The sequence below is a fragment of the Canis lupus genome, chromosome 5 (genome assembly GCF_003254725.2).
Source record: "Canis lupus dingo isolate Sandy chromosome 5, ASM325472v2, whole genome shotgun sequence".
NCBI classification, from domain to species: domain Eukaryota; kingdom Metazoa; phylum Chordata; class Mammalia; order Carnivora; family Canidae; genus Canis; species Canis lupus.
In genome coordinates, this window is record NC_064247.1 from 41,404,528 (window position 1) to 41,415,831 (window position 11,304).

At 60.2% G+C, this 11,304-nt stretch overlaps 1 protein-coding gene across 6 annotated transcripts; it reads right to left on the minus strand.

Annotated features, from left to right (window-relative positions):
- Positions 1-4,715: 4,715 nt before the first annotated feature.
- MIEF2 (mitochondrial elongation factor 2) lies at positions 4,716-10,201 on the minus strand. 6 transcript variants are annotated; one of them, XM_025428174.3, is made up of 4 exons: positions 9,988-10,201; positions 7,572-7,726; positions 7,200-7,380; positions 4,716-6,689 (listed from the first exon to the last, which is right to left on the minus strand). In XM_025428174.3, the coding sequence occupies exons 2-4, from the start codon at positions 7,713-7,715 to the stop codon at positions 5,635-5,637; spliced, it is 1,380 nt and encodes a 459-aa protein (XP_025283959.1). In that variant the 5' UTR covers positions 7,716-7,726; positions 9,988-10,201; the 3' UTR covers positions 4,716-5,634. The 6 variants fall into 6 exon arrangements, with proteins under 6 accessions (XP_025283959.1, XP_035572793.1, XP_025283960.1 ...); XM_035716900.2 differs by lacking the exon at positions 9,988-10,201 and adding an exon at positions 9,770-9,964; XM_025428175.3 differs by lacking the exon at positions 9,988-10,201 and adding an exon at positions 9,576-9,759.
- Positions 10,202-11,304: the final 1,103 nt, after the last annotated feature.

Here is an 11,304-nt window from a genome sequence, read left to right on the forward strand (position 1 = left end):
GCTTGCCCCGAAGAACAGAATAGAGAGACCATACGAGATTCAGAATATTTCCACACTTCACAGAGGTGGCCACATCCCCGCCTCTCTTTACAAAACCCCGTGAAAAACCCCATCAGCGTATGGCTTTATTTTGCTCGTTAGGAGATCAGCAGAAATGGGTGTGAGTTGCCCAGAGCTGCATTGCTGGTGGGTGAAGAAGTGAACCACCCTCAGGTCTTGGACTCCTGGCCCTGTACCCTCACTTGGAACAATTGCTCTTAGAGCATCTGAACAGTGGGGTGGGTCATGACCCTGCCTTTTAGTCCCTTCCTCCCAACCCTCGGCAACCACCAGTCTACTTTCTGTTTGTTGGCTTTACCGCTTCGGGACACTTGCTCCGTATAAATGGAATCACAAGAGCATGTGATCTTCTGTTTGGCTTCTTTGGTATTGTCTGTAAGGTTCATCCACGAGCATGTGTCCGTACGTGATTCCTGTTTGCGACTGATATCCCATGTGGATGAACCACATGATGTCCATCTGGTCAGAAGTTGATGGGCATTTGAGTTGTTCCCACATCTTGGCTATTGGGAATGGTGTCACCAGAAACTCATGTACAAGATCTGAACACCCAAAGAATTTTCACTTTTTTGGGGTACGTACCTGGAACATAGCTGGCTCACGCAGTAATTGTGTGTGATCAGTTTTTCCCAGCAGCTGCCCGGTTTTATGATCCACCCCCCCACCTCACCCCCACCCCCGCCAACAAAGCACAAGGGTTCTCCACTTCATCGCCAATGCATATTTTCCTTAACTTTTGTTCTGGCTGTCCTGATGAGTGTGAAGTGTTACCTCATTGTGGTTTTGATTTGCATGTTCCTAATGACCATGGACACCAAGCATCTTTTCACATGGTTATTGGCCACTTGTGTATCTTTGGAGAAATGCCTGTTCAAGTCTTTTGCCCAATTTTCATTTGGGTTTTGTTATTGAATTATAGGAGTTATTAATAGATTCTGAATTTCAGGCAGATTTGTGTATTTTAATCTTTCCACAAGTAACTCCTACATGTGCAAGACCAAAAACCGCTGGGGTGGACTACCAAGGTCAGACCTGCCCCAGGTCCTGACTCACCCCGCCTGCATGCCTCCCTGGGCTCGCACCTTAACCCTGAGCCTGAGTGGCCCCTTTTGTAACTGGGCGGTGTTCCTCACCTGGAAGCTCCTTGGTGGAAGGTTACAGCGAGGCCTGACTGCAGTGGGAAGTTCATGAGCAGAACCTGTCGGGTTTTTCCAGGTCTCTTGATGGCCTCAGCCTAGCAGCGTTCAGGCGAGGAGAAGTTGAGCTTTCCCCACCTGTGACTAGAAAGGTGTGAACCCCAGTACTGGACCCCCATCTGCAGCTTGTGCCATCCAGGACCCAAGTGAGAACAACCCCAGCTTACTGAGCGCGAGGCCAAGCGGGTCACACACCACATTTCTCATCTGCCTCCCTGCCTCCGTCTGTGGGTGGAGCTCGAGCCTCATGGAGAAGCGCTTTGCCCCATAAACAGCCAAGCAGGGATTGGTCTGCCACTGTGCCTACACCTTGAAGCTCTGAGAGCATCCACATCTTTCTCCACGCTGAGGTGAGAGCCCACTGGCAGGGACGGAGCCACCTGCCATCCCTCCAAGAAGATGGGAGGGATGCCCCGCACCCCTGCCTGCCCCAGTCTGAAAGACTACAAGAGGGGGGCCGCCCCACACAGCGTTGGAGAGAAGCTGTCGCTGATGCTTACTGCACCTGGAGCAGCTGGAAACTACAAATAAGCCCCAATCCCAGCCTCCCACCCCCACCACTCAACGAGGGCCAGGCCCCGTGTGCGCGGCAGCACGACACCACATCGGGCACTGGCTCTTGGGCCAATGGGAGGAGAACCCTGCTGCCCTTTGTGATAAACTCACAGCCGTCCTTCCTTCCATGGCCTGCCGCAACCTAAAACGTCAGCTGTTCAGACTCCAGGATCATAATGTCCAAGTTCCCTGGACTAGAACACAAGGGTGGCACAGGTGCACCTAGCACGCCAGGTGGTGCCACCCTTCACCCTTGGCTGTTCCTCCAAGGGACCAAGGCCTGCGCCCCATCCCTGCCTGAGACTGCCTGACTTGCTCAGAAGTGGTGCTCCAGGCTAAGAGGTCAGAGTCCAACAAGCCTGAGAGTCTGGCCTTCCCACCAGCCTGAAGGCCCGGCCAAATGAACTATTGTCTCAGGAAATCGGGAGCCGTGCGGAAAGGACCAAAACAGCATCCCCGGAGCCATTCCCGTTGTTTGGAATACACTCTGGGCTTTGTCCACTGCAGCCTTAGCTTCAGTGAATTGAGCACAACCAAATTGTAATGTTGCTGGGGTTTCTTTTTTAATATCTTTATTTTTCTAATTACAGAAGTGTCCTTTTGCAAAGGCCCTCATTCTAGGGGGAACAGGACAGAGTTGGAGCAGAGGCCTGGGACTACAGGCTGCCGGGGGGTCCGTTGCAACCCCCGCCCCTGCCCCAGGCCCAGCACCTTCTGGGGCCTGCGACCCACATGAACGGCAGGCTAAATCGCCATCTGAAGGGGAAGGGCCTTTGCTCCCAACACCCAGGAAGTGCTTTCCTTGCACACCTCAGACACCAGAGCCACTTGCTTTTGAAGGCAGATTCTGGCCCCTGAAGCAACCAGGTGGCTCAGCTGACACCAAAGTGAGTTTTCCCGCAGTGCACTCCAGGTATGTGTGGCGAGCCACAGACGGCAGGCACAGCTCGGAGTGGGCAATTTCCATCATCCACCCCCAGCCATAAAGTCTGCGGAGAGGAGGTCAGGAGTCCGCAGCCCTGGGGCAGTGGGGCCAGGGTGGATGTGGACGTGCTCCCCGGGTCCCGCCTCCCAGGGGCACCTGCTCACCCCTTCCTGCCCGCCTGCCAGGCTCAGCCTGGGGCTCTGGGCTGGTGACCAAAGTCCTTCCAGAATGCAGTTTGGCAGGATCTTTCTGGGTCTGAATACTGAATGGTTTCCACTCCCAGGAATGTCCTATGCTATGGCTTATGTGCACAGAGACTTTCTTCAGGGCCTGTCAGTTTAAATACAGTTGTCCCTCTGGTTATCTTTGGGGGGATATGTCCCAAGACCCCCAGTGGATGCCAAAAACGACAGATAGTACCAAACGCTATATACACTGTTTTACTGTCTTTTGCTGTACCTACATACATAGGAGAAAGTTTAGAAATTAGGTACAGTAAGAAATTCACAATAAATAATAATAGAATTATAACAATATATTGTAATAAAACTAACGTGAATGTGGTCTCTTCCTCTCAAACCACCGTATTGTCCTGTACCCCCCCCCTTCTTGTGGGGCTGTGAGGCGGTACAATGGCTGCGGGATGAGGTCAGGTGAATGACGTGGGCGTTGTGACCCACCATGAGGCTGCTGTGGACACGATACATTGGGAGGATCACATGCTTCTGGTCTACAGTGACCACGCAGAACCGAAACCACAGATCAGGGGGGATTGCTGTAATAGCAAAGATTGGAAGAACTGGACAGGCCAGCCCTAGGGAATGAGCAGTACCCCCACTTGGGACTATGCCACAGGTAAGTGCTGCAGAGACGGGCCCAGCGAGTGGGTTTATAGAAAGGAAACATTTTCTATATGATAAGATTTATTCTACAGTTGGTGTAGAAGAGAGAGCTTTGTGACGCTGGTCAGCGGGGGGAGATAGCTGGGGCCCACAGTTGGGTTCTAGAGTGGTTTGCTTCGTGCCAGGCCCTGGGCTAACACTGCACACCAGCAGTTACTTCGTACAACCGCCGAGAAGTTGGTATTCCATAATCCCCCAATTTACTGCCAAAAGTACCAAGGCCCCGCCTCTGTCTGCCCAGGCCGGTGCCAACACTCGGCCACCAGGGCAGCTGCTCAAGGCTCTCTGTGCGCCAGTCCCCAGGCCAAGTGATCTGAATGGACCTCGGCTCAGCCAGTCTCCTGCCCTTTGACCCTCCCCACAGCCTGTGTGTGGAGCCGTCCAGGCATCTGAATGCCCCTGGGGCAGAGCCCTCATGACCTCCAGGGGCAGCTCCTGGTCCTGCATCCAGAAGTACACATGTGCTTCTCATGTGTCCTGCGTGCTGGCCCTCAGACGAGGGAGGACATTGGTGCTGCTCGTGGTCCTGTGGTCACAGCTCAGGGCACAGGTTACCTCAGGAAACACGACGGGATGGGAAGGAGAGAAGCAGGATGGGAAAAGCAACTGTGGTGACCGCTGAGCACTCGTGGCCCAAAGCCGTCCCCAGGGCCCACTTGTCATCTGTGGTGACAAAGGATATGAGCCCCAGCCATGGCTCCCGTGGAGACGCTGAGATGCTCCTGCTTCCCTGTCTGGGGAGGGCCGTCCACCACTTGAGCCACAACAAGAGGCCAGGAGATACAAACATGACATTTCTCTGGGTACTGACGTGCCGGCTGATGGGCTTGGGGCAGCCATGCCCACCAGAGAGCCAGCTGGGCCGTGAGAGCTTAGATTTTTCAGGGAAAAAAGTCCCTGACTAGCTGGTTTCCATCACTAAAGTGAAGCATCACACCCGGAAACTGGTAATATTATCTCTCCACACGATCTATTTTTCCAATTAAGCCCTAACTCTTCCTGGTCGATCCCACAAGACCTGTGGCCAAGCTTCCAGAACTCCAAAGAGCCATGCATAAGAGCCCAGCACAAATCACACACCCTCGTTTTTCCTTTTATTCACATTCCTAGTGGCACAGCTTTGCTTCAGCACGAAGAACACCAAAGATGGGAGGGATGCCCGGGAGGGGAGGCGGAATCCCATCCCCGAGCGGGCCTCAGTGTCGGCGGGGAGCGCTCGTGGTGGCTCGGTGGAGGCCGGGCCCAGCAGTAGCCGGTGGCACATCCTTGGCTCCAGGCAAAGCGGGGGGCACTGGGAGCCTTAGGTTCTCCAGGGGTCTCTCTGCCTCCCAAACAGAAAATCTGCCCTGTTGGAGAGAATGGGGCCTTCCCCTGAGGTACGAGGTGGGCAGCACGTCCGACGGAGCTCTGCTCCAGGCTAGAGGGGAGAGCTCAACAAGCTGGCTGGACACGCAGGTGACATGACTTGGGAGACACAGCCTTCAGATCAGCCCCAAAGCTGCAATCCGGGGCGCAGGGGGGTCCCAGGTGACTCTGGCCCCTGGGGGACGACACAAACACAGTGTTTACCACCCAGCACCAGAAGCCTCGAGATGCCTGGAGCTGGCACCCGAGGAAAACGCTAACTCACCCTCTTGACAGATAAACGGAGCTGCCTTTATCCCCCGCCTAGGAGAGCAGAAGCCGGATCGTCCGTGCGTTCACTGCTGGTGACGACGGACCGAGCCCACGGTCCCAGGGTCGCCCCAAGGCCAGATGGGGCCGGGGGAGTGGCCGGCGCTCCAGGCTGCCCCCGAGGTGGCCCAGCCGAGCTCTCTGGGCCCGGGGCCTCCCGCGACTGCTGCCCGCGTACATGCTAACCCGGGGGCTTACAGGGCAGCCCCCTCTTTTTATTTTGGCTAAAGCAAGAGACAGGGTGCTCTCCAGATTCCCGGATGGGAGGCGCGCCCAGCTCACCCGCCGCCGAACGAGCGCCGGCCGCCCCGTCCCCACCCGGCTAGAGCAGCCACTCGGGGGCCTGCAGGCCGCAGAACAGCGCGAAGCCCAGGGCGTCAATCTCCTCGTCCCGCAGGCTCCCGAAGAGGTTCACGCCGGGGTTGAGCTGGCAGGGCAGGCTGGCCCGCTCCAGGCTGTCGACGAGCGCCTCCAGGGCCTGCAGGAAGCGCGCCCCCAAGGCCGCCTCGGCCCAGTCGGCCTCGTGCTCCCCCAGGCGCAGAACCACCTGGGTCAGGTGGCGCCGGTCCAGCCGCCACAGGGATGGGTGGCGGCGGCAGACCCCGCACAGCAGCCGCAGCAGCCGCCGGCGCGTCCCAGCGTCGCGCTCATCCAGGACCCGCAGCCTGGCAGCCTCCGCGGGGTATAAGTCCTGCAGCCAGAGGTTCCCAGCCAACCCCTCCAGGGGCCACGCCAGGAGGAGGGGATCTTCGGGACCAGCGCCGGCGACCACCAGCAGCACGGCGACTGTGAGCTCGAGGCGCTCGTGCTGCACCTCAAGCAGCAGCTCCTCAGCGGCCACGCTGGGCCGGATCAGGCACCCGAGCAGGCTGCCGATGGCTGGCCAGTTGACGCAGGAGGCCAGCGCTTTGCGGAGCAGCTCCAGCAGGACGCGGGAAGACAGGTAGCCGCCCACCAGGAAGCGGTCCCAGGGGCTGCTCCCGCGGGGCCGGAACTCCAGCTGAGTCCTGCGCACGGCCCAGCAGCGAGGGTCCCTGGCCACCGTGTCCGCCCCTGGCACCAGGCTCCACAGGCCCGCCTCCAGCACCAGGGGGACCAGGATATGCACGCGCTCAGCCGCCCCCGCCTGCAGCCCGTCGTAGAGCGGCCCGCCGGGCACCAGTGCCCCAAAGGGCAGCTCCGGGAACTTGTTCCGCAGATAGGCCTGCAGCTCAAGGCCAATGTCACCGGCCAGCTGCTTGGCCAGGGCCACGTGGGCCGCGGGGATGGTCACGTGGGTCTGCTCAAACGCCAGCAGCTTCTCCTGGAACGTCAGGCACAGCGGCGCCGGAGAGCTAAGCTGCAGTGACATCTCAGGACCCGTGTCTGTGGGCCCCTCTGCAGAACAAAGGGGTTGGGACCACATCAGGAGGCCCCGTCAGGAGCCAAGAGACCTCCACCCAATTACTAGCTGTGTGACAGCCTGGGCCTTATTTTGTTCAGCTGTAAAATGACCACCTGGGAGAGTGCTTAGCTCAAGTTCTCACGTAAGGTGAGCACGTGATGACAAATTCTCACTGCCCCCAGATCCCCAACGCCCTAAAACAGCTTGGTGTAGGCTGAGAAGACAGGCTCTGGGCTTCAGTTTCCCCATCTGGGGCCCCTCACCGTCACAACACTGCTGCCATGCTCTGGTACCGCTCTCTCAGTCCAGGTCCTGGGGGCACAACCCAGGAGGTTAGGAGGGCAGAGAAACCCTTAAACATGCAGGGAGGCTGCGGCCCCCGAGGAGCAGCAGGGACTTGCCTAGGTCCCAGGCTCAGTCAAAGGCAGAGCCTGGGTTGCATCTCCCAAATGTGATACCAGAGGAGGGCCCAACCGGGTCGGAGGGGATGGGGTGCCACTCACCTGGGGCAGCCGGCGAGGGGTCAGGGGGTGACACGGGCTGGCTGAGGGCTGCAGGTGGGGGCCGGGGCTGTTGACGCGGTGTGGCCGTGAGCAGGTTCAGTTCCTTCCAGCTCTCCTCCAGACGTGTAGTGTCCCCCTTGGCGTCATCCTCATCTCGAGGGCTGGTGGCCCTGTCAATGAGCTGCCGGCAGAGTGACATGGATCAGAGCATCCGAAGCCTGTGTGGCCAGGCCAAGGCCAGGGGCAACGCCAGCCAGGTTGCTGGGGTAGAGAAGCAGGTGCCAGCTTTGGGCACTTCCCCACCCCCTCCCCCTGGGGCCCCACTGTCCTCCTCGGGCAGCCCTAGCTCTGAGCGGCTCAGCCTGGCCTTACCCGCTTCACAGCCAGGGTAGCAATTCCCAGCACGGCGGCTCCGCCCACGCCCAGCACCAGGCGGGCATTGGCCAGGAGGAAGTCCACGGTGCTGCCCAGGACCTCATCACGCTGCTTCCCCCGTTTCTGGGAGAACTCGGCCATGGTCTGTCTGCCTGTAAGAGGATGTAGACATAGACAGCTCTGTGGGGGGGCGGCCAGGCTGGCAGTGGGGCCGACCCCATCATGCTGGGGCTGTCGTGAGTAGAGCTGATGAAGGGAGTTCCTGGGAGTTTCTCAGGAGAAACGGTTTCTTGGGAGGAGATGGGGCTGCCCAAACCCCCACCTCTACCACACTGCAAACCTGCAAATAGCCCACCCACTCCCTAGACAAGGAGCTCATGTAGAAAGGCCCTGAGACTTGTGCCAGGTGAGAAAAGGAGGCCCATCTTCTCCATCCCATCCTCAAGGACCCCTGACATGACCTAAGATGGTGAAGTGAGTCTCATCATCGCTATCCCCATTTTAGAGAGATATAGGCTGCCGAACCACACAGTGAGTGGTGGGGACCTGGACCCATCCTGCAAAGTGTCCTGACTCTGGCCCACCCCCAGAGTCCAGTCAGTCTACTGGAGCCTGCAGCCAGCTCCAAGAGGCTGCTTCGTCCTGCTTCTTAACCGGGGCTGGGCATAGGCAGGAGGGAACTCTGGCCTAAAGAAGACACCGCCAGGGGTCCTAGCAGTCTGCCCTGCAGGGCCCCTCAGGCCTTTGACCTCAACAGAGGTCCCCCCGCCACCAGATCTCAATAGAGTAGCCCCTGGAGGGAGAGCTATCAAGTCAAAGGACGGGACGAGTGAGCTGGCCCAGGCTGCCCAGGGAGGCACATCAATGAAGGCTGAGGCCTGCCTGTGGGGGCAGCAAGCAGGGTAACTCCAAAGACCCCAAACAGGACATCTGGCTGGCTCCATCTGTGGAGCGTCTGAGTCTTGATCTCGGGGGATGTGAGTCCCAGCCCTATGTTCGGTGTAGATTACTTAAAAATAAAATATTTAAAATAAGTAGGTAGGGATCCCTGGGCGGCTCAGTGGTTTAGCACCGCCTTCAGTCCAGGGCGTGATCCTGGAGACCCGGGATCGAGTCCCACGTCGGGCTCCCTGCGTGGAGCCTGCTTCTCCCTCTGCCTGTGTCTCTGTCTCTCTCTGTGTGTCGTGTCTCTCATGAATAAATAAATAAAATTAAAAAAAAAAAAGTAGGTGAAAAATAAAGACCCCACCCCCCATCCCAAACAGAGAACTTGCCCAGTGCCTCTGGACAGGGGCCTCTCTGGGCCTCTCAAGTTTGAGACAATGCAGGGGTAGCGGGGATGGGGGAGCAGCTGTCAAAGACTGGAAACCGAGGCAACAGAGAAGGGAAGATGAGGCTTTGTTCACCTGTAAAATGGCACAGGCGTGGTGAAGGTTTACACGTGGGGAACCCAGAACTATAAGGCTGGGTAGGCCTGGGTACTTGGGAAGTGGAGACAGAGATCCCACCCAGGCCTAGGCCCCCAAACTCCAACCTCTGGTTCTTCCGGGGGATTTCCTGCCTCAGGCCCTGAGAGCAGAGGGGGCGTGTGGCCGGGGTGCAAGCTGAGGCCCGGAGGACCAGTCAGACACCAGGCAGCGCTGTCTCTCTGCGGATGCCTGAACCAGATGACCGTGGGTTCGCAGCCAGCCCAGGCACCAAGGACTTCTGTCCTCTCGGATCCGCTGTGGGTGCCCAGGGCTCAGTTGCCAGGTGACGAGATGCCTAGAGCAGCTGAAGCCTGAATCACCACCGGAGTCAGCCCCAACCCCCGCCCCCCGATTTGCCCAGAGTAAAAATAGGACAGGAGGGCTCTGGGGCCTGGGCTGGTCAAAGGCTAGGGGAGTGCCCCACCAAGGCCCGGCGGCCGCTTTTAGTTACTTCCTCCTCGATGATCAATACTGCAAGCCATCTCCAGCGGAGCCCAGAATCCACTTGCAAACTGTAAAAAGCTTTCAATACCTCCTGCCTGAACGGGACTCAGCCCAACCCCTGGCGGGGTCGCGCAGGCCGCAAACCGCAGCCTTCCAACTCCCGGAACGCCGAGAAGGCGCGGGTGGTTAAAAATAACCCGACTCCGCGCTGCCGGCCCGGCCCCCCCCAGGCGCCGGGAGACGCCGGGAGACGCCGCCCGCCCTTCCCCTCCTCCGCCACACCTGCTGCCCGGGGCCGGGGCTGGGCCGAGCGCGCAGGAACCCCGGGGAGGGCCTGGGAGGGGCCCATCCGCGGGGAGGGCACCAGGCCCCGAGAAGTGCACTGAGGCGCCCAACACGTAAAGGGGCAGGCTCGACACTGGAACTCCGGCCCGGGGCGCAAAGCCCTTCCCCCCTTCCCCGGCCGTGACCCGGGCCCCAGCGGAGACCACGCCCCCGACCTGCGTCCGACGCACGCTCCACGCCCCGGTCTGGGGGACCCGGGCCGCCCAGCCGCACTCCGGCCGCACGGGCGTCGCGGCTTCGGCGCAGCGACCGCAGGACACAGCGGGTGCGACCCTGGGTCCTGAGCCCGGGCCCGCCTGGGAATGGAACTCGGAGGACCCGGGAACCGAACCCCGAGGCCCCGGGGGCGGCCCTGACCTCCGACGCAAGCAGACGAACAAGCCCCGGGTCCAATCGGAGCGCCCGAGGCACCGCCCACGTTCCAAAATACTGCGCGGCTCAGCCAGTGAGGAGCAGGCCACGCCCCCCCGCTGACGAGCGCGGCCCCTCGGGGGCGGGCCTCCCGGACGCACTCGGGCTTAAAGGCGCAGGGCGGGGTGGCGACCGGGACCCGGGTCGGGATGAGCCGGACCCGAGGGCCTGGTGGGAAGCCGCGTGTGCTCGCATGGGAGGCTGCGGAGTAGACAGAACTGTCTGGGCTCGCGTTGTTTCCGGGGCCCGGCAAACAGGTGGTACCTGGCCCGAAGGCCCGCTTGCCTGACCCTTGAGGTCACCTCTGAGAGCGCAGTGTGGCTTTATTATTTTATGTTGGCGCGCGGGGCACACAGCGTGACCCAGGAGGCTAGCCCTGCCACCTGCGCCGTGTAACCCTGTGCGGGCCACTGCTCCGTTCTGGCCTCAGTCTTCTCTCCCCTGAAGTGGGTATCACAAGGCCCCTCCCCCCGCGAAGGGTGACCGTGCATAGAACCTGTGGCTCACTCGGCGTTTATTTCTTGGGGACCTATTATGTGCCGGCTGGTGGGGGCGCAAGGAAGTAAAGAGAGCCTGAATGATAACGTGCCTCTTATCGAGCGCCTGCTGTATGCTGCGACCTACACCTGAGTTTGTTTCTGGCGACAGCCTTAGGAAGCATTTCACAAATGAGAAAGCTGAGGCAGGAGCAGACCTGGGGTTAGCCCAGAGCCCTAGGACCCAAGGCCTAGCTAGGTCCGTGCGCCCCCGGGCCTGGGTCCCTAATCGCTGCAGAGGTCACGGCCGGACTCCAGCGGCTGCGGCTGCCCCGGGGGCGGAGCCCGGGCCTGCAGGGTCTGCGGCACCCCCCGCCATAGGTCGCTGAAATCAGCGTGGAGGTTAGAAGCCTGCGGGAGCGCAGGGGGAGCCCGGACTTTTTCCGAGGGCCCGGGGTCAGCGGACGGCGGGGGAAGCCGAGGCCCGGGGAGGCCCGGGGAGGCCCGGGGAGGCCCGGCGCTCCGGGTTCCCCGGGTGACGCGCGGGGCCGCGGCCGGGGCTCCGCCTGCCGCCGGGCCGGGCGG

Coding starts and splice junctions, on each gene's coding strand:
- MIEF2 (XM_035716900.2), bottom strand. CDS start 9,836: ATGGGCCCCTCCCAGGCCCTCCCCGGGGTTCCTGCGCGCTCGGCCCAG. Junction 7,727..9,769: donor GCCCCGGCCCCGGGCAGCAG/GTGTGGCGGAGG, acceptor ATCCTCTTACAG/GCAGACAGACCATGGCCGAG. Junction 6,690..7,199: donor CCCCTCGCCGGCTGCCCCAG/GTGAGTGGCACC, acceptor TTTGTTCTGCAG/AGGGGCCCACAGACACGGGT.